The 19,681-nt window shown below is 44.5% G+C and overlaps 1 protein-coding gene across 3 annotated transcripts in view; it reads right to left on the bottom strand.

Moving 5' to 3' along the window:
- CACNA2D3 (calcium voltage-gated channel auxiliary subunit alpha2delta 3) overlaps positions 1-19,681 on the bottom strand; it is a 943,155-nt gene that overhangs the window by 549,875 nt on the left and 373,599 nt on the right. For all 3 annotated transcript variants that reach the window (XR_008546971.2, XM_016941319.3, XM_016941320.4), the window contains exon 5: positions 18,851-19,013. Coding sequence is in view for 2 of the 3 variants with exons in the window: in XM_016941319.3 (XP_016796808.3) it covers positions 18,851-19,013 (163 nt within the window). In the remaining variant the exon portion in view is untranslated. The remainder of the gene's footprint in view (positions 1-18,850; positions 19,014-19,681) is intronic.

Raw genomic sequence — 19,681 nt, 5'->3', positions numbered from 1 at the left:
AGAAATTCCTAAGAAACCCACTAAAAAACTATTACAACTAATAAACAAGTCAGCAAGATTGCAGAATACAAATACATAAAAATCAATTGTATTTCTATGCACTTGCCATAACAACCCAACAACGAAATTAAGAAAACAATTTCATTTATAATATCATTAAAAAGAATAAACATTTTGAAATAATTTAATAAATTTAACAAAGGGTTTGAAAACTACAAAACTGTTGAGAAAAATTAAAGATCCAAGTAAAATGAAAAAAATATATCTCATATTCATGGATTTAAAATCTTAACATTGTTAAAATGGCAAAACTCTCCAAAAAAAAGCTACAGATTCAGTTCAATCTCTGTCAGAATCCCAGGTGACCTCTCTGTAGAAATTGACAAACTGATTCTAAAATACATGTAGAATTGCAAGGGACCTGGAATTGCCAAAACACTCTTGAAAAATATGAACAAAATCAGAGGACTCATACTTGCTGATTTCAAATTTTACTACAAAATAAGAATCAGGACTAGCATAAAAATAGATCAATAGACATGAGAGTCCAGAAATAAAGCTGTGTGTCCATGGTAAACTGATTTTCTACAAGGGAATCATGACTCGCTTCAATGGGGGAAAGAACAGTCTTTTCAACAAACCATGCTGAGACAACTGGAGAGCCACATGCAAAAGAATGAGGTTGGACTCTTACCTCACACAAAAACTCAAATAGAACTCATACAAAAAACTCAAATAGAGCACAAGCCTAAATGTAAGAGCTAAAACTATACAACTCTTACAAGAAAACACAGGAATAAATTTTCATGACCTTAGCTTTGGCAACAGATTCTTAGATATGACACCAATAGTATGAGTAACAAAATTTAAAAATAGGTAAATTGGACTTCATCAAAATTAAAACCTTTTGTTCTTCAAAGAGCATCATCCAGAAAGCAAAAAAGACAACTCACAGAATCGGAGAAAATATTTGCAAATCATATCTCTTGATAAGGGACTTGTATCTGGAATACATAAAAAATTCTTACAACACCATAATAAAAAGACAACCCGATTGAAGATGAACAAAGGATCTAAAGAGACATTTCTCCAAAGAGCATATTCAAATGGCCAATAAGCACATAAAAAGAAGCCTTGAAATCATTAGTCATCACAGAAATACAAATCAAAACCACTTCTCACCCTTCTGACAAAAAGTCAGATAAGAAATCAGAACCTACATACATTACTGGTGAGAGTCAAAAATGATGCAGCCGCTTTGATAGTTTTTCAAACAGTAAAACACAGAGTTACAATTTGATCCAGCAATTCCATTTCTAGGTATATACCCAAGAGAAATGAAAACATGTATCCACAGAAAAATGTGAGTGTTCTTAGCAGCATTATTCATAATAGACAAAAAGTTAGTAGCAACCCAAGTGCCCATCAACAGATGAATGGATAAACAAAATGTAGTATTTATGTACAATGGAATATTATTCTGCCATAAAAAGAAATGAATACTGATATATGATACAAATGAAAAAATCTTGAAAGCATTGTGCTAAGTGAAATAAGCCAGTCACAAAAGCTCACATATAATATGATTACATTTATCTAAAATATCCAGAAAAGGTAAATCTATAGGGACAGAAAGATCATTCGTTGCTTGGGGTGGGGTGAATGTTGGGACAAGGGAACGATAGCCAAAGAGTACAGGGTTTCTTTGTGCGGTGATGAAAATGCTCTAAAATGTAATGGTGACTGATGGCTGCAAATATCTGTGAATACACTGAAACCACTGAATTGTACACTTTAAACAGGCAAATTGTATGTTATGTGAATTGCATCTCAATAAAGGGGTTAGGAAAAATTACAGCAGCTCTCTGAGCGATTTTGATCAGTAAGTGACTGAGATGAGAGCCTCTGCTCCAACCTCTGGTGTCCAGAGGCTCCCCAGCTTGTCTCTCTACAGCATAAAAGGTTACTCCTTCCTGATGCTGTCCACGGACTGAGTCAGTTCTAGGTTTTGAGAACTGCTCTTTTGTTTGGGACAAATACACTGAGCATCATCCAGAAATTAGCTGTGTGATGACCCAGCTTCATCTGCTTCTCAGATTAAACACTAAAGCCAGCCTCCCACTGCTGGGCCAAGACACTCTTCCCTTGGCTCTCAGGAAGGGAGATGGTGCTGGTCCAGCACTTCTGACAGAGTTGCCTCATCTTGCTTCCCCAGAGTGTTATAATATGAGAAAGGCCAGGAAGAACTGCACTAGGGCACTCACTAAATATCAGCCTTTGCACATGTAATGAACTTCCGTCCGAAGTATCTATGCAGAAGGATACTGGAACCACTAGGAAGTTAACTTGCACTTTTGTAAGACAAGCTTTGTCTCCACTGGCCACTTTAGTTTCCACAATATTGCAATCTGCCATCTTAAGAGGTTTTATTCTTAATGCAGACACAGCTTTATATAATAGGTGTGTTCAAACTCTTTGCTTCACTTCTTGGCTGGCACTGCTCTGGCCCCAGTGGCCTTAACGTAGCCATTCAGGGCCAGCGTAATGTTGTGCTTTTCAACCAACCAAGTTAATACTCACTGCCCATTTAAAATCAGATCTTGGTCTCCATCCTTTGTCAACAGGACATCTGACTTAGATTTCTGTCAGCTGAGCTAATATAAACCAAATCCCTTCAGACACAGAGTATGAAACAATTCCTGCTAAGTTGGCCATCCATTATACAGAAATATATGCCACAGGCCTGGAATGGGAGATAAGACTCTTTCTGGCACAAGCTGAAAGTATATTACATATCTCCTACGACTAAGCTATTTATTAGGGAAAGGCACTGCTTAGAATAGGAAAAGATATTATCATTGCCGCTGTGCTGCCTGAAAAGGAGGCAAGGCTCAGAAAATACTCCCTACTGCACTGTTGAACAGTCTGACTTCTTCATCTCCAATTCACTCTGGGGTGGGGCTGTTAGTCTATAGATTTTGATTATAGGAAAAGAGGCATCCCTGCCTCTCAAACGCTGGTGTCACCCAGAGCACTGTGAGATGGTGGAGGGTGAATGGGATCAGAGCGTCCCCCAGATTGCATTTGGGCTGGAAGGCAGTTCGGGCCTACTCACATCTCTGTGAACCCCACTTTCTTACAGCCCCTGCCTTGCTAAGAAGTCATTACTGTTAACACCAGGACACTGACCTCTCATCTTAGAAACCGGTCCCTGGGGAGCCTCTTTCTCAGTGATGACTCCACGAGTGTGAAATGGGTGGCCTTCACAACACATGGCAGATTTCACAGGTGTAGGCATTTCATGTCTCCCCAAAGGGCACCCATCTGTCAACTGAGGACAGTTGGCACCTAGAGGCCCCTCCCTGCAGGCAGACATGCACAGAGCATGTTCGTCACCATGCCTTCCGTGTGCAGGTGGCACTCGGGCCCCCACACCCTGTGAGGTTCTTAGGTTTCCACCCTCATCCCCTGAGTCCCTTTTCTCCCCCCTCAATTTCTCAAGGGACATATACTTGTTAATTCCTCACATTAGCTACTAAATGTCATTTTCAAATATTCTATACAGAATCCATATTTATAGGCTGAAGATGGCTTTTCCTGTGTAAGTAAAAAAAATAACCACCAAACCCCAAGTCTTCTTTCCTGTTTTATTAACTCAAGTGACATCTGGGAGGGGAAAAAATGGTTGAAAAATGTCAAAAGATATTTCATATCTTGACAGTTGAAACAACTTCTCATAGTATCTCCTTCATCGAACTCCTTAGAATGAGCTACAGAGGAAAAGAAACCCAAAACTCTAGAATAAAATGTGTCAGGATAAGCAGAGAGCATTTCTGGAATCAGGTTATCAAGAATACCAGGCACAAAAACAATGAGTCGGGTGGCTGAGGCCAAGAGGAGCCTACAGCTGGTCCCAGATGACTGGCCCAGGTCACACAGGTGCTGGGTGCATGAAGAAGACGCCAGGACTCTGTGTGACCCCATCTCGGTGCTTCTCAGAGGGGCACTTCTCAGACACTGGGGGGAACCCCAGGTGCTTGCTCTTGCTTTCCCTCTCTCTCTCTCCCCCTTCCTCACCCCTCACTTCCCCTACCCTCTCTCTACCATTCCTTGCCATTCTTTCTCTCAGGTAGCTTCTCCCCATCATGCTGTAGGGGTCTCAGGCCTTACAGAACTCTCACAGGAGTTGGCTAACGTGTCCAGTCTGACAGCTAGCAAAGGGAGGAGCGGGGATGGGACCCCAACCATCACTCGTAACCATGCTGACACACAGTGTTAGTCTCAGCTCTGCATTTAGCAGGGGAAAATTCCACCCCCATCCCCAGCCCTGTTTTAATGTAAAGAAGCCTCTGCAGATGTGGTCAGTCCCTGAAAATATTCCATTCACGATACTTATGGGAGCCCACTGTGCTTTGCTGGAAAGACACCAGGAAAGCCCAGCCCCAGAACGACTTCCCCAAGCACCAGGGGTTCTGAGGGCTGCAAAGCTGAGGGAGATGGCTGACCTCTTATGGTAGGATGCCCGGGGCAACTTTAGGCTCGTACCTCAGCCCAGTGGGGTCCTGGTCCACTGGCTATGAGACAGCCCTGGAAGCCTTGTCAGCCAGCTTCCAAGGGCATGCAGAGCAAGGAGGGAGGCAGGGTTGGAGCAACAGGAAGGTGAGCCCAAGGCAAGGCAGCCTTGGGGGCATCAGGAGACATGAGCTGACGCCTGGATGCCCTGTGAGGCTCAGGAGTCCCCTCAGAGAAGAGGCAGAACCTCTGTTGGGCATGAAGAGAAGACGCACATTTACCTACTGCTGACGTCACTGTCAGTAAACCACGTTATATTGTAGTTGAAGGAACGCAACAGCTCTACACCCGGGTGATACTCAGTGTTTACAGCCTGTGCAGCAGGTGGGCACAGCCTGTGGTCTGCGATGCTGACTCCTCAGTTGTGGGGAGGGGCTGGGGTGGACAAGAGGCACTGGGGCGAGGGTCTTGTAGCTATGTCATTTACCAATCACACACATCGTTTCACTATCTGAACCACTAGCATACCCACACCAATGCTTCCTAGCTGAGGTCAGCCTGTGCTGCAGGAACTGTCATTAAGAACCAGCCATGGCTACACTCTAATCTGGCTTTGACCAGGCGGATCCAAGAAAACCTTTCCTCTTCATCAATGAGGAGCAGCCTGGGGGTTGGGCTTCTCCCAAGCCACTGCTCAAGGGGAGTCTCTTCTTGCCCACTTAAGCAACGCAGCTAGGACAACAGGCAGACCTGGATCCAAATTCACACTTGAAGAAGTAACTAACCTTCTTGAGCCTGAGTCTTCTCATCTGTAAGGTGGTTTGTGGAAAAGCAAATCACCCCCACCCAAATCCGTGTGATCCTTAGAAGGGACTACTGTAAAGTGGTTTGTGAAAAAGCAAATCACCACCACCCAACTCAGCCTTTTTTGGGGCTCCCACTCCTGCAGGGGGAAACTTCCACTATCTCACTAGTGCTGGTCTATCACAGGTACCCCGACTGGTCCTGAGCCTGCAGCCCCAACAGACAGCCCTTCATCACCTCTTCATCTGGATTTTGGGGGCACTTTGTCTTGCTAATTCCCCTCCTCCCACTCTGCCTTTGATAGCAGTGAGTAGAGAACATGAAAATCTACCCCAGAAAAGTCTCTGAAAGTCAGTTCTGATCCAATTTCCCCACATCCAGCCTGGGACTTGAATAAAGTAGACACGGGTGAAGATGTGGTCACGTGGACTCAACCGCTGGGGCTCTGCTTCAAAGCACTAGTGGGCAACCAGACTTGGAACCCAGAGACTTTTCACTCCAGTCTGAGAGTTATGCACCCTCAATCTCTCTAGGCCATTTTATTGATCTCTAAGATGTGGATTAGTCCACCTGCCAGATGATAAAGTAACAGTGTGTTGCATCTCTATGCCTATGGAGACATGCAAATATCTACATGTGTGGGCATGAAACAGCACAGCAGCAGTTGTTGAAGTAGAAACCACTCGAGAATTGTTATACCACCGTGAAGTGAGGGTGGAAAAAAGAAAAACATCAGAAATGTACAGAAATACCTCTGTCACTTAAGAATGAAGGAAGAGTTCAGACAGTGGCACTTTGGAGATGATGAAAGGGCACTGCCACACGGGGCAGCCTGTGATGTCTTCAGAAATAAGAAAGGTCATCAAGTCATTTGTACTAGAAACTCACCTATCTGAGGTGTGAACTTTCAAATGTCATCTTAAGGAACTGGTGGCCCTGAGCAGAGAACATCCCTGAGAGAGGGCACCTTATCCCCAAAGCCCACCTGTGCTGTTGTCCGGCATTCATCAGGTAGTGAAGATGGCCTACAAGGAACCCCTGGCCCAAACCCCCAATGACACATGTCCCTGATGCATGTCAGGCTCCAGGATGTGGCTTTTGACAATGGATCTAAGCAGAGGAGACTGGCTGCTGCATTCTTGGCCACTTAGCCCTAGGCCTCCCATCTCGAGGGTCCACTGAGGCCCAGGAACAGGTGCTTCACAAAGTCCTCTTGAAAGTTCTCTGTCAGTGAGAGAACAAATGGGACTGCACAGTCACTTCTTGAGATAAGAAAACCTCACTTCTAATCCCAGTTTCCAGTGTGACCCTTGGAAGCACTGACATATTTTTTTCCCAAGTGCAGAATGTTCTTCATATTTGAGGCAGGGCATTTCCATGTCTGTGACACCCATCGGCAAATGATTAGAGTATCACAGAATCATTTTAGAGGGAAACCATTTCTCTTTTCCCAGGCCAACATCATTCATCTTAAAATAACTACTGCCACCCTAAGGACACAGTATGAAACTTAATACAATCTCCTGCAAAGGTAGCATCTGCACTGACTGCCAGAAACAACTTACTTGGGCGTTCTCCTACCTCTAACAAAACTACTGTTGGCCATTTTCACCACAAAGCAGAGAAAGCTAGCACCTGGGAAGCCGTTAACAATTTACATGCAGGCGTATTTCCTTTTATCAGATAGCTGTGTCCTCTGAACAATTAACTTGTAGATGGGCAGCTTTGTAACTCAACTTTTTTAGTTCTTTCATTTTTAATTACTAAAAAAGCAGCACATGTTCCTCATAAAATATTCAAACTGAACAGAAGGGTAGAAAGTGGAAAGTCAGCGCTATTAATTTCCTGAACATCTCTCCAGAAATCTTCTGCATATACAACCACTTATATCCTTTCTCTCTGTTTCTCTCTCTCTCTCTCTCTCTCACACACACACACAAACACACATACACACGGATTTTACTATGCATTTTCTTCTGCATCTTTTCTTGTGCATCTTTGTCACATGCTGGGCACCTTTGGGACCTTTCTCTTGAGCACAGGGAGTTCCAGCTCAGCAGAATCTCTTGGTCCCAGGAAACGTCCATACCTTCTGAGACGTTCCATGATAAAAGGATGCCATAATCAAGTAACTTAGGGAAAAGTTGATGCATCAGATTGAACGGCTTTCTTTTTCTACAGTAGAAATTCGTATTCCTTGAACATCTCAGGTAGATAGTGCAATGGCACAAGCAGTAGATTCTCCAAGGCATCACCCTCCCTTATTTCAACCCAAAACATTCTGTGAAGGACTACTTACCAATAGCTTGTGTGGTGTGTTCCCTCCCACCGCAATATTCTCCACCTCCCACCCCACCCCAGCCCCTGGCTAAATTATTTCCTACCCATCCTTCAGATGGCAGCGGGCCTAAGTGTCCTCTGCCCGTGGCCACCCCCACCTTCCCAGTTCAGCCCAGGCTGAGCTGCTGTGGGATACACTCTTACTGTACCACAACCCTTTCCTCCACAGCATTTCCTCCGGGTGCATCATATGCCCAGCTGTGTGCTGACTTCCCGCCTGCCTTCCCACTGACCTATAAGCTCCAAGAGAGCATGGGCAGAGTCTGCTCATCTCTCACCACACCTCCTCACACCCATGCAGCATCTGGCATGCTAGAGGTGCTCCATGAATATTTATTAAATCAATAGATGGTGGCAGTGTCCCACAGAACCCAGTTCTGCAAATGCCATTCCAGTTGCTATAGTGGAGGAATTCACTTCTCCTAAACACACTGCAGTGAACTTTCTGGCAAGGAGAAGAGCCTTTTTGCATTCTGATCATCATCACCTCCTTACTCACTTCTCTTAGACATATTTTGGTATGGCAAGTTTGCAGGATTAAATGTGGAACTGTCTCACTCCCAACAGAAATATCCCCTATGTGTGAGCAGTTGGTACCCATTGGCATTCTGATGCAGAATTTGCCTCCCATTTTTAAAACGACTCTTTGCTGCAACATTATTTTCATAAAGGGAAGAAATTGGAAGTGTTTATGTAAAATAAGACTAGTTTTCATTTATGATGGATTTTCATATGCTGAGATGAAAATAGCACAATTTGACAAAAACAGGGCCTGACATTTGCCGCACATATAAAGTGTGCATATAAACAGGCATGACGGCTGGGTGCGGTGGCTCATGCCTGTAACCCCAGCACTTTGGGAGGCCAAGGCAGGTGGATCACTTGAGGTCAGGAGTTCGAGACCAGCCTGGCCAACATGGTGTCTCTAATAAAAATACAAAAATTATCTGGGCATGGTGATGTGCACCTGTAAACCCAGCTACTTGGGAGGCTGAGGCAGTAGAATCACTTGAACCCAGGAGGCAGAGGTTGCAATGAGCTGAGATTGCACCACTGCACTCCAGCCTGGGTGACAGAGTGATACTCCATCTCAAAACAAACAAACAAACAAACAAAAAACAGGCATGACATAGCTAGCTGAAAACTCAGCCATCAGGGTGGTGGAGATGCACAGTATAGGGTGGTGGAGATGCACAGTATAGGGAGGCAGTGTGGAGCCCGGGTGGTTCTAAAGCCAAAGCACTGGGCTTGCATGCTGATTGCCCACTTTGCCAGCTGAGTGATTCTGAGCAAGTCTCTAAGCCTCAGTTTTCTCACCTCTAAAGTGAGAATTAGTAATGGTTCCTGCTTCAGTGAGTTGGGGTAGGATTGCATTGTATGAGATCATATTATGCCTGGAACATAGTAAGCACCACAAAAATGTTACCTGAAGGAAAAGAAACTGATGGAGGCATCAGTTGACTAATGCACAGGTGAGTGTCTCTAAGGTCAATGAGTAGATAGTGTGTTCTGGACAGAAGTTTCCATCAGCTTGGATTCGGGAAGAGTAAAAGAGTGTAAAAAATGAAAAGATTTTCTTTATGTCCCTGGAAGCTATTGCTTCCAAACAGCTGAGGGCCCCCAGGTCCTTCTAAGAGTTACCAGCAAAAGGAAAGCAGAGCATTACTTAAAGCCTGATATGGTTTGGCTGTGTCCCCGCCCAAATCTCATCTTGAATTCCCATGTGTTGTGGGAGGGACCTGGAGGGAGGAAATTGAATCATGGGGCAGGTTTTTCCCATGCTGTTCTCATGACAGTGAATAACTCTCACGAGATCTGATGGTTTTATAAGGAGGAGTTTCCCGGCACAAGCTCTCTCTTTGCCTGCTGCCATCCATGTAAGATGTGACTTGCTCCTCCTTGCCTTCCGCCATGATTGTGAGGCCTCCCCAGCCATGTGGAACTGTAAGTCCATTAAACCTCTTTTTCTTCCCAGTCTCAGGTATGTCTTTATCAGCAGTGTGAAAACAGACTAATATGAAGCCCTACAGCCTTTCACTGACATAGACACCAAGCTTCCTGGGAGCAAAGTGGCCCAAGAAGTAGGACATGGACACACAGAGGTTCACCACATCCATGCATGATGAGCAGGTGGGTGGAGAGCAGGTGCAGGTATCAAAGACTGAGCCACCTGCCAGGGTGCTTGTCAGCCTCTGACCCAGCAACTCTACCTCCACATTGTCCTCTCTTCACTGAATTTCTTCATGTACAACTGCAGTGAAAAAAGGGTTTCCAAGGTGCAGGAGAAAAAGGAAGGCTACCTGGCTCAGGATCAGAGATATTCCCAGGCATAAGCCATGCCACTGTGAGGGACCTGGTGTCACTATCATCATTCTTATAACAATACTAACAATTGAGCTCTCAGTAAACTTTTGTTACACAGTAGTCTGAAATGCTTAATATCCGTTATTTCATTTTATCTTCACAAAGCCCCCATGAGATAGGTGCTATCATTGTCTTTGCACAGATAAGCAAGAAGCATGGTCTGAGCCTTTTGTGGGAGTAGGGTCAACATGGAGGCAGCAAGGATATATTATATTCACATTCATACCACACACCCTGTGCGAGCCCGATGGCTGGCCAGGGCACCTGGCTAGCATTCCTGAGGAGGCCTGGGAGCCACCTGCAGACCATCTACTGGTCTCTACCGTGCTTCTTAAATCCTGGAAGTCTAGTCTGCATTTCCCTCAGCAAGGCAATCCCTTTCTCAAACAGGGGGACCTGTGGCATATATAACTAACTGAGTCAGCCCAGGGACAGTAGCTCTTAATCTCTTTCCCCCACTGGAACATACTGGACTGCCACCACAGGCTGCAACACTTGCTGCTGCAATTTTCACGGTGCTGAAGGTGGCTCCACTCTTCTCCTTCCCAGGCAAAACACAGAAAGCAAGTGCTTGATCCTGAAGTTATCATAGAAGTGACCTTGAAACCTCTCTCAGCCATTTTTTAAAAATAAATCATCTACAAACTCCAGCTCCCTACTATTACTGTAACCTTTCACAAATGTCGGGGCACCAGGGTGAAATAAAACACTATTAGTAACCATTCCTGCTCTCCCATTGTCCTTTACTGCTCCTGGTACCACCTTTCAGAATTTCTCTAGCCTAGGTGCAGCTCCTATCCAACTGCAAGACTCCATCTGGATTCCCATTCCTTTGAAAAAAGAGATTAAAAATACAAACAAATTAGATCCTGAAAGTAATTACTTCATTAGGTATACATCTAAAATTACTGTCTTCAGAAACAAACAAGAATCAAAATTTAAATACAAGAAGAGTTGACAGAACCAACAAGCAGATAGATAAAACAACAAACATTTGTGATGGCCTGTAATAAGAGGATTCAGTTCAATTCAACGACATACTTAGAAGCACATTTCTATTCCAGGTCCTCTGCTATGGTCCCAAGGGAATGAAAAAAAAAAACACAGCCCCTGCCTCCAAGTTCAAGGGAGGAGAGTACAGTGAAAAAGAAACTGCTGAAAAATGTGATGAATAATCTAACAGAAGGAGAGACAAAACCCCCACACGGGGGCATAAATGAGGGGGCAGAGGATGGTTCTGGAGAGGAGGGCTAGGGCCAGAGGGAAAGACACGGCAGCCGTGGAGCCAGGCTCTCAGGAAAGGACAGGTCTTTCCAGAATGGAGAAAGGACAGTACCCTCAGCAGGAGGTCAGAGCCTAAGCAAAGGTCTTCAGAGAGTCTGGAGTCCTGGGATCTAGCATGACCAGGAAGAGGGGGAATGGGGTAGCCAGGAAAAGAGGGCAGTAAACCAGAGCTGGTTTGTGAGCGTGTTTGCACTTCATTCTACAAACAGGGCTGAATGGAAGGGGTCTGGGCTTGGGGAAGAGCATCCCCTACATATTTTTGGCAGGACAGTGACGGTAACCCATCTGGTTTGCTGGGAGCTGAGTCAGTGTGAGGAATCAATGTGTATCAAATTCCTCCGTGTGCCAGGTGTTCTGCTGGATGCTGCACCTTCACTTTCTTTAATGCTCAAAATGACAATTTACATCTTACAGATGAAGAAACAGAGGGCCCAAGAGTGAAATGCCCTTTCTAGTCTACCATGCTGATACTCACAGCACTGGATACAAGCCCAGGCCTGCCAATCTCCAAAGACTCCTTGATAGCACTGGGAAGAGCTCCATGGTAGACAAGAACAGAGATGATGGGGATGGCAAGGGACAGTGACCCAGGTGAAAAGGGAACCAGGGGACAGGAACAGTGCTTCAGAGAGTCTTAGGCAGGAAGCATAAACTCTTTTCTCACTTGGATTTTGGGAAAGAATCACCTGTACCTAAAGTGATGCCTTTGAGTTTTGCCCCAGGTAACTTCCCTGGACCTGACTCTAGAACAGAGGCTGTGGAAGAATTGCCTTGGAGAATGGTGGTCCCCACTGCTTCTATAACACATGGGGTCATTGTCAATGAGATAATGCACTGAAAGTCCTCACTACAGAGCATGGCTGTTGGTAAGTAATCCACTCATCCATCCATCCATCCATCCATCCACTCACCCACCCACCCTTCATCCATTCATCCATTCATCCATCCATCCATCCATTCCCCCACCTACCCATCCATCCATCCATCCATCCATCCACTCACTCACCCACCCTTCATCCATTCATCCATCCATCTACCTATGCATGTGTCAATCCATCTATTCATCCATCCATCCATTTATCCATCCATCCACCTACTCCTTCATGAAATGCAACTTCCAGGCTAAACATAAGCCTAGGCATAGGACTGAGGAGCCACAAAGGGCCAAATCACACCTTCCTTCTACTAATACAACTTCTGAGAAAATACAGACACAAACCTATGCATACACACATATACATCTCTGCAGACCTATGTTTATGCGCATCTGTGCCACATACACATGCAGAAGTATGGAGGCATTGCCAATAGACTTGAACTCAGCCACTCAACTTGTGAATTTTAAGTCAGGGATAGTTATTTTGCCATATAAAATATAATTTCCAAACTAGAAGAGAAAAACTATGAGTAATTTGGGATGACAGCTGTGGAGTTACTTCAGTGGCACTATCTTGTATGTTTCCTATCAAATGCCTTAGTCCTATTATGCTCACATTGCTGGAATAGGGGTTCCTGGAATCCAAACTACATCTTGGGAAAGTTTCCTGGGCCTTGCTGAGGACTGTAGGTACCAACAGACCATGTGGGACGAGGTTCTCGAGTGTTATTTCTCTAGGTCCAGAGCAATGTGCTCTGGCGTAATTCCTCTGATCTTGACTCCCAATACCAAGTTATGGCCATATCATCATCACATTCCATTAGGGCTGGGAGACAACAAGGAAGCAAGATTGGAGCCTAATCCAAATGCTTTAGTTCAGAATCCTGAGAAGAAAATCCATTTCAAGTTGGAATTTGTTTCTGACATCCTGGGGTCAGTCACTCTTGTTCACTTATGTGTGTGCTCTCTCTCCCTCTCTTTCAAACACATACACACACACACACAAACACACACACACGTGAAGGGAAAAGAAACAAAGGGAAAGGAAAAAATTTTAAACAGCTTTTTATAAGGTTTGTGAGCCTTCTTGCACATCAAATAGCTCTTGGAAAACAACATTTTAATGATTTCCGTGTAAACAAATCAGAAACATATGGATTAAATTTTCCTTAAAATATACACATGTAATTAAGGGGAAAAGTGCCTGGCAAAATGCATTTTGTGTTTTATCAAGCTCAACATTTGAAAAATAGGTTGAGACATCTGACAAATCCAAATTCAGCAACCCTGCCCATCCCTCCAGCAGCCTGCATTCTCTGCTCCTAAGCAGGGGACCCAATGCCATCTCATCAGACTTCTGCCCTTTTCTTGGGCTTTTTAGAAGAACCTATTGGACTGTAACAGACAGATTGATTTCTCATGCTCTGCAGTGGTGGTTACAGGTCTTCCCTTTCCTGGAGCTCTTTTCATTTTCAGGGGCTGGACCCTGAGCACAATGTAGCTTTGCAGCCCAGTTTTCCCAGCCTGACTGGGTGCCCTGCTGGGGAAGTCTAGAGGATGAAGGCGTGGTCTAGCCTGTGTCCTGCAATTCACACCTCCCCTTCACCTCTGCCACTTCAGCCTACCTCTCCCGGATGTCCTCCGTTACTGGGGAAAGAAGAGGAATTGAGATTGGGTTACTTCCTATGTTTTTTCTTCCTCTGTGCAAGAACAAAGTGAAAACAGTGTTTTGATTGTAATCTATATTCATTCCCTTACCTTGCAATAAGTATTTATTGAGCATCTACCATGTGCTGGGTATCCTGCTGGGGTTCCCGCCTTCATGGGGCTGATATGCTCACTGGAGCTTGCTCTCTAGGGCCCCAGGCCCAAGGGCTCTCACCTTATCCATCCAGTCTTGGCCCATGTGCTGTTCTTCTCTGGATTTTCTCCAAACCAGGCCCTGAACACCTCCTCCCTCTCCCTCTTCTTCAGTGTGAGTGGGAACTGGTATTCTTCAGTGGCTCTCTTCCTGGCAAAGCTGTCGCCATATTTCATCTGTCACCATCATGTTCATGACCTCCTGATGGCTCCCACAGCCTCTCACCACCTGGCCAGCCCTTCCAGGCTCCATAATTGCCTTTCTGACTTCCACAAAGGAGCAGTTGTTCCCACTGCTGCTGCCACTTTGGCTGGGATCTGCCCAACTTGCCCCACTCCACAGCCCCCTTGGACAACAAGCTCCCTCAGTCTTGGAGTTACAGTACCTACTCACCTGCTAAAGGCCCCCCTTTTAATGCCATCACCTGGGTGATTAGGTTTCAACATACAGATTTTGGAAGGACACAAACATTCAGACCACAGCACTTGAGTCCTGGATGGACACCATGTGCCATCCACCCCTCTAAGTGTTCAATCCTCAGCACATCCCCCGAGGCAACTCACTATGATTGTCATCTCCAGCTTAGGGATGAGGAAAACGAGGCACAGGTATTGTATGCAGTTACAGATGTGAGAGTAGGGCAACCCTGGGGTCACTGGGTCCTTGTCAGGTTGGATCTGGGTGTGACTCTGGGTGTGACTCTGGCCCCAGCCTCCCTCCATTCCCAGACATTTCCAGGCCTTATTCTTTAGCTTTCCTGAAGAGTCTGTGGGCCACCCAGTCTCCTCTCAAAAAGTTTCTTTGCTATCAGCCAGGTTCTGTTTCTGTTGCTTATAAGAACCATGAAAACACCACAGCCCTGGATGATGTCTCATAGCCCAGGAGGCACAGGTGTCAGTGTCTTCCACACCAACCAACATCTGGGAAAAACACATCTGTAAAGAGCATGGGCAGGGGTAAAGGGGGCACAAGGCTGCATCTGCAGGGTCCTCTGCCCTCAGAGAACCTAAAGTAGAGAAGGAAAGACTGCATGCTCTGCATTCACAGAACAGAGCAGTGCTAGAGCAGAGGAATAAACAAAAGTCACTTCCATCACACAAGACAAAAAGAATCAAGGAGGTTATATTTGAGCTGGTTTCTAAGAATAGGCATTAGGACAAGCAGGAAAGGAGGGACAGGGATAATAGGAATAAAAACAGTGAAATAAACTACAATGGAAGAAAAAGGAAGGTGTGTTCAGTGAACAAAAGCAGGGTCTCACCTGGGTGGACAGAGGTGGAAAATGGAAATGAAGGAATAGGTTGAGAGCACAGCATTTTCTTTCACACACATTCACATATTTACAAACACACATGCACAGACCTGCCCATAGACAGAAACATGCACATACATATAAGGTGTATGTGTATACGTACTGTATATGTGTGTGTATGTATATATGTATGTGTGTGTATATAATGTGTATATATACGTATAAACTTTACAGCACTTCAGTTGAGAAAGTCCTTAAAAGAGTTCAGCTTTATCTGAATTCTCTGCCAGATCATCAGCAGTTCTTGCAAAAGCATCCTGCCTCTTGCTTTACTCATAGAGGATATGGACTCATTTACGGCTCTAAAGGTATCAGCCATTCATCTTCAAAGTCTCCAAAATAGTAAGACTCACAGGCTGGGGATGCCAGAGCAGCCACTCAGCAAACATCTGCTGAAGGAGTTTCATGAAAAAAGCTGCTGCATCAGGCACGCTGAGGGCCCTGAGAAGCATTTCTAAACACTCTATGAATATGCCTCTTTGAGTTCCCATGGGCACAGCTTGCCCACATCACCAACTTTGAAGCTGCAGTCTCTTTCAGTGCTCAAGAGAAAGGCACCTCAGCCAGAGAGGAAAGCATGAACCCGGCTGAGCAGCCCAGTTGCCAGGCCCGCCCACGGAGGCAGAAAGCAGACTGTAGAAAGCAAGTAGAGTTTACCAGCTAGTTTCATCTAGGACCAAAAATTATACCCCAGAACATAGATCACAGAACCTCCTAGGCAAGTATCAAACCACTTTGGTATATGCCCACAGAAGTCCAAGCAGCTAGGAGAGAATGACCTTGTATTGGTTTTCTTTGTTGGGGGTAAGGTTTCCAACCCAAAAACAGCACAGCCAGTGACCAATCTCCGAGCATTTGTTTTGAGTACGTCATCAATAACTAGATCTGAGCTGGAGGACCTTCTAAACATAAAATATATTTCTGTAGCTTGAAAAGGAAAAAAAAAAAAAGGCTGTTAGGGGCTGGTTTGAATTAGGTAGAGTGGAGACAGGAATTTGCCTGAAGTCCCTGCCTCTCCTCTGCCCTTGAGCAGTGATTCACTACCTGGCTGAGACAAGACAGAACACCTGGCTGACCCTGGTCCATGCCCCACAGCCTGGCTGGGTGACAATGGACTGGGCAGAGGTGATGGGCAGATCCCAGGAGGGCTGCTGAGGATGACTTTGAATATCATTATCTACCTCCCACGGCTCAAAAAAACCTGACTATCCCTGAAGATTCTGTCTAGGAATCATTACAAGCATGATTCTATAGCCTGGGTGATCAGTGGTGGTGTGGGTCCCTTACATGTTACTACCATTAAAAGGCACAATTATGCCTTTAAAGCTAGAGGTGCAATTAAATCTCTATAATGGTGTTAATGGCTCAAGAAACCTTGAAGCAACTGTCATATTTTAAAAGATCATTCTGAATTGTTTTACGTCTGAAATTGCTCTGTAAAATCATGTTAATTTTTCATCTTCAGTTGGGAATATATTGAATGCCAAGAAGATGGCTTTCTTTTGGCCACATCGCACAAAAAGGGGCAGTTTCATTTAGGATTTCATCTGCTGACAGGATCATTCTAGAGAACTAAACTCCACTAAATGAAGCTGAGCTCAGCCCTCTATGTCTTGGTTCCATTTGTTTCTAAGGAAGAGTCCAAAGTAAAGAGTAGGGTAGAGGATATGGCCCAGTCCAGAGCCCTCTAGGATTTGTTTAGATTGACATCACTTTCTCTAAGAGGAAAAATGAAAAAAAGATGAACTGTGGCCCTGCCCATGTGAAGAAGTAGACAGGTCCCATCCTTGGCACTCCCACTGTCCCCTGGCTGTCCACACTGTGGCCAATATGTGATACATGGTGTTCTAATTATCTCATTATCTGTTCCCTATATGAACTGTGAATCTCTTGAGGGAGGGGCTGCATCTGATTCACCTCGGAATCCCCAGTAACTATCAGAACAGTTAATGAATGGGGTACTGCCTCCACTGACTCTTAAGGATGGATAACAGGTAAACCAGGAAAAAGAGACATTATGTATCCAACTATACCTAATATCCAACACGCATAAGAAAAATGTTTCAGAGACAGTTAGTTGGAATCTCTTTAATCACTGACCAAACCCCTTAAATAGTGACTTAGAACATTTCAGAAGTGCAATTTGTATTCATGTTATTTTCCAATAAAAACAACGGCGGCTAAAATGCACTGCGCACTTTCTGTATGGTACTGTTGTATTAAGGGCTACACACACATCATTTCATATCCTCTCACTAACCCTCTGAGGGAGGCAGTATCATTATCCCTATTTCACAAATAGGGAAACTGAGCCTCAGAAAGGCAAAGTTGCTTGCTTAAGATCACACAGCCTACAAGAGGAAGAACAGGACTTAAACCCATAGCCCTTGCTCTTGACTACTGAGCTCTTGTATATGATTTGGAAACTGGCCCCTGATATCTTTGAAACCTTGATGGGAGACAATGTGGCATATTTTTTACTTTGAAGATTCCATGACTTTCTGGCTTATTTTTCTAGGAGGATAGTTCTTTGTTTAGAAGTTTTTTAGCTATGACCAAGCAGAGCAAACTACTACTCAATAGCAATAGGATAAAGATGCTGAAAACTACTACTCAATAGCAATAGGATAAAGATGCTGAAAACAACTTAAACCCTTTATAAACATTATTCCATTTAGCCCTCAAAACCACCCCCATGAGGTAGATATGATTATTATTCACATCATAAGATGAGAAAATTCAGACCTAAAAAGATGAGGTGACGTGCCCAAGGTCACAGCCAGAAGGAAGTAGAACACGGTCTGACCAGAGTCCATCCGATGTCAGAGCCCAGTCCTTGGCCACTATAATTCCAACTGGAAATGGCAGATGGGAACTTAGGGAAAAATAAACTCTAGAGTTTATGTGAAGACTGGATTTGAGGCACACAAGCCTGGAAATAAGGAATTCTGTTAAGGTCCATGCTGCTTTATACTCTAAGAAAAGACCCCAGCTGTTTCCATTGCACCCCTAGGAGCTCTCCAGCCCTTAAATGCCATTCCACAAACTGGAAGAAGAAAACAAAGGTACCACATCAGGGGTCAGCAGACTACAGCCTGCAGGTTACATCCAGCCATCTCTTTTTGTAGGTAAATTTCACTGGAACACAGCCATTTGGCTGCGTTTGTGCCTGAACAGCAGAGTTGGAACAGAGACTCTATGGCTGGCAAAGCCTAAGATATTTACTATCTGGTCCTTTATAGAAACTGCCAACCCCTATTCTACATGTTAGAGAGCCTGATGTAAACAACCAGCCAGAGAAACAGCAAGCCCAGAAGCTCCAGGCAGAACAGGTACATGCTTCACCTATCCAGTTGATACCTGACACACTCAGCTTATAACCGTGCTTTTCAAAAAAAATGAAACAAACCAAAACTATATCCCAAACCAGCCAGCCCCTACTTCTCAACCCCCTGATTCTTCACCTCCTAAAAGGAGCAGCGGCTGGGAGTCTTACCTTTGTTGTACATGTTCGTTGGTACTTGGACGTCACTTAGACTGATGTTCACAGGCAAATTATTAAAATGGTCATTTGGGGCTAAGATGAATTCCTTCCCCAGCTCCAAAAAATTCCCGTCTTTGTCCCTTTCATTTATCAGCACAGCATTGAAGTATTCATACTGAAAGACAAAGTCAAAAAACATTACATGTGGCTTAGGGAAGAGGGCTGTGAACTCACTTAGACCTGGGCACAGGCCATGTGCCATCCCTTACACTGTGGACCTTCATCTGCTCACATAATCTTTTTATGTTTTATGTACTGTCCATGGCTGCTTTTGCATGGGTGAGATAGCATTATATAAATATTTTCCAATGTCACTAAATACTCCCAGAAAACATAAATGTTAAGGGGCAACGCAGTACTTTCTTATGTGCATATAGAGAAAACTGCCCTAGAAACATTTTAATTCTTTAAATTTTGAAGAGAGACCCTGACTTTATGCAGCCTATATTAAGTTGAAGGAGGCTGAAAATCAGCAAAAAATAACAGGCAAATATACATCAGATCATCATGCTTGCTATGGAAAAATAATACAGCAGGGTAAAGGGATTAGCAGCTTCAGAAGGACTGTGTGTTTATACATGGTGTTTGAGAAGGTCTCACTGCGATGGCAACACTCAAATAGAGATTAAATGAGGGGAGAAATCCAGTGGTGTGGCCATCAGGGAAACATCCGAGAAAGAACAGCAAGGGAAAAGCCCTCAGATGGGAGTGTGCTGGCATGATTTACAAATGGCTATATCATCATCTCACATATACAGAAGGCTTACTTTGTGTCAGAAATTA

Source organism: Pan troglodytes, chromosome 2 (assembly GCF_028858775.2).
Source record: "Pan troglodytes isolate AG18354 chromosome 2, NHGRI_mPanTro3-v2.0_pri, whole genome shotgun sequence".
Classification (NCBI taxonomy): domain Eukaryota; kingdom Metazoa; phylum Chordata; class Mammalia; order Primates; family Hominidae; genus Pan; species Pan troglodytes.
This window is presented reverse-complemented; position numbering and strand designations above follow the sequence as displayed.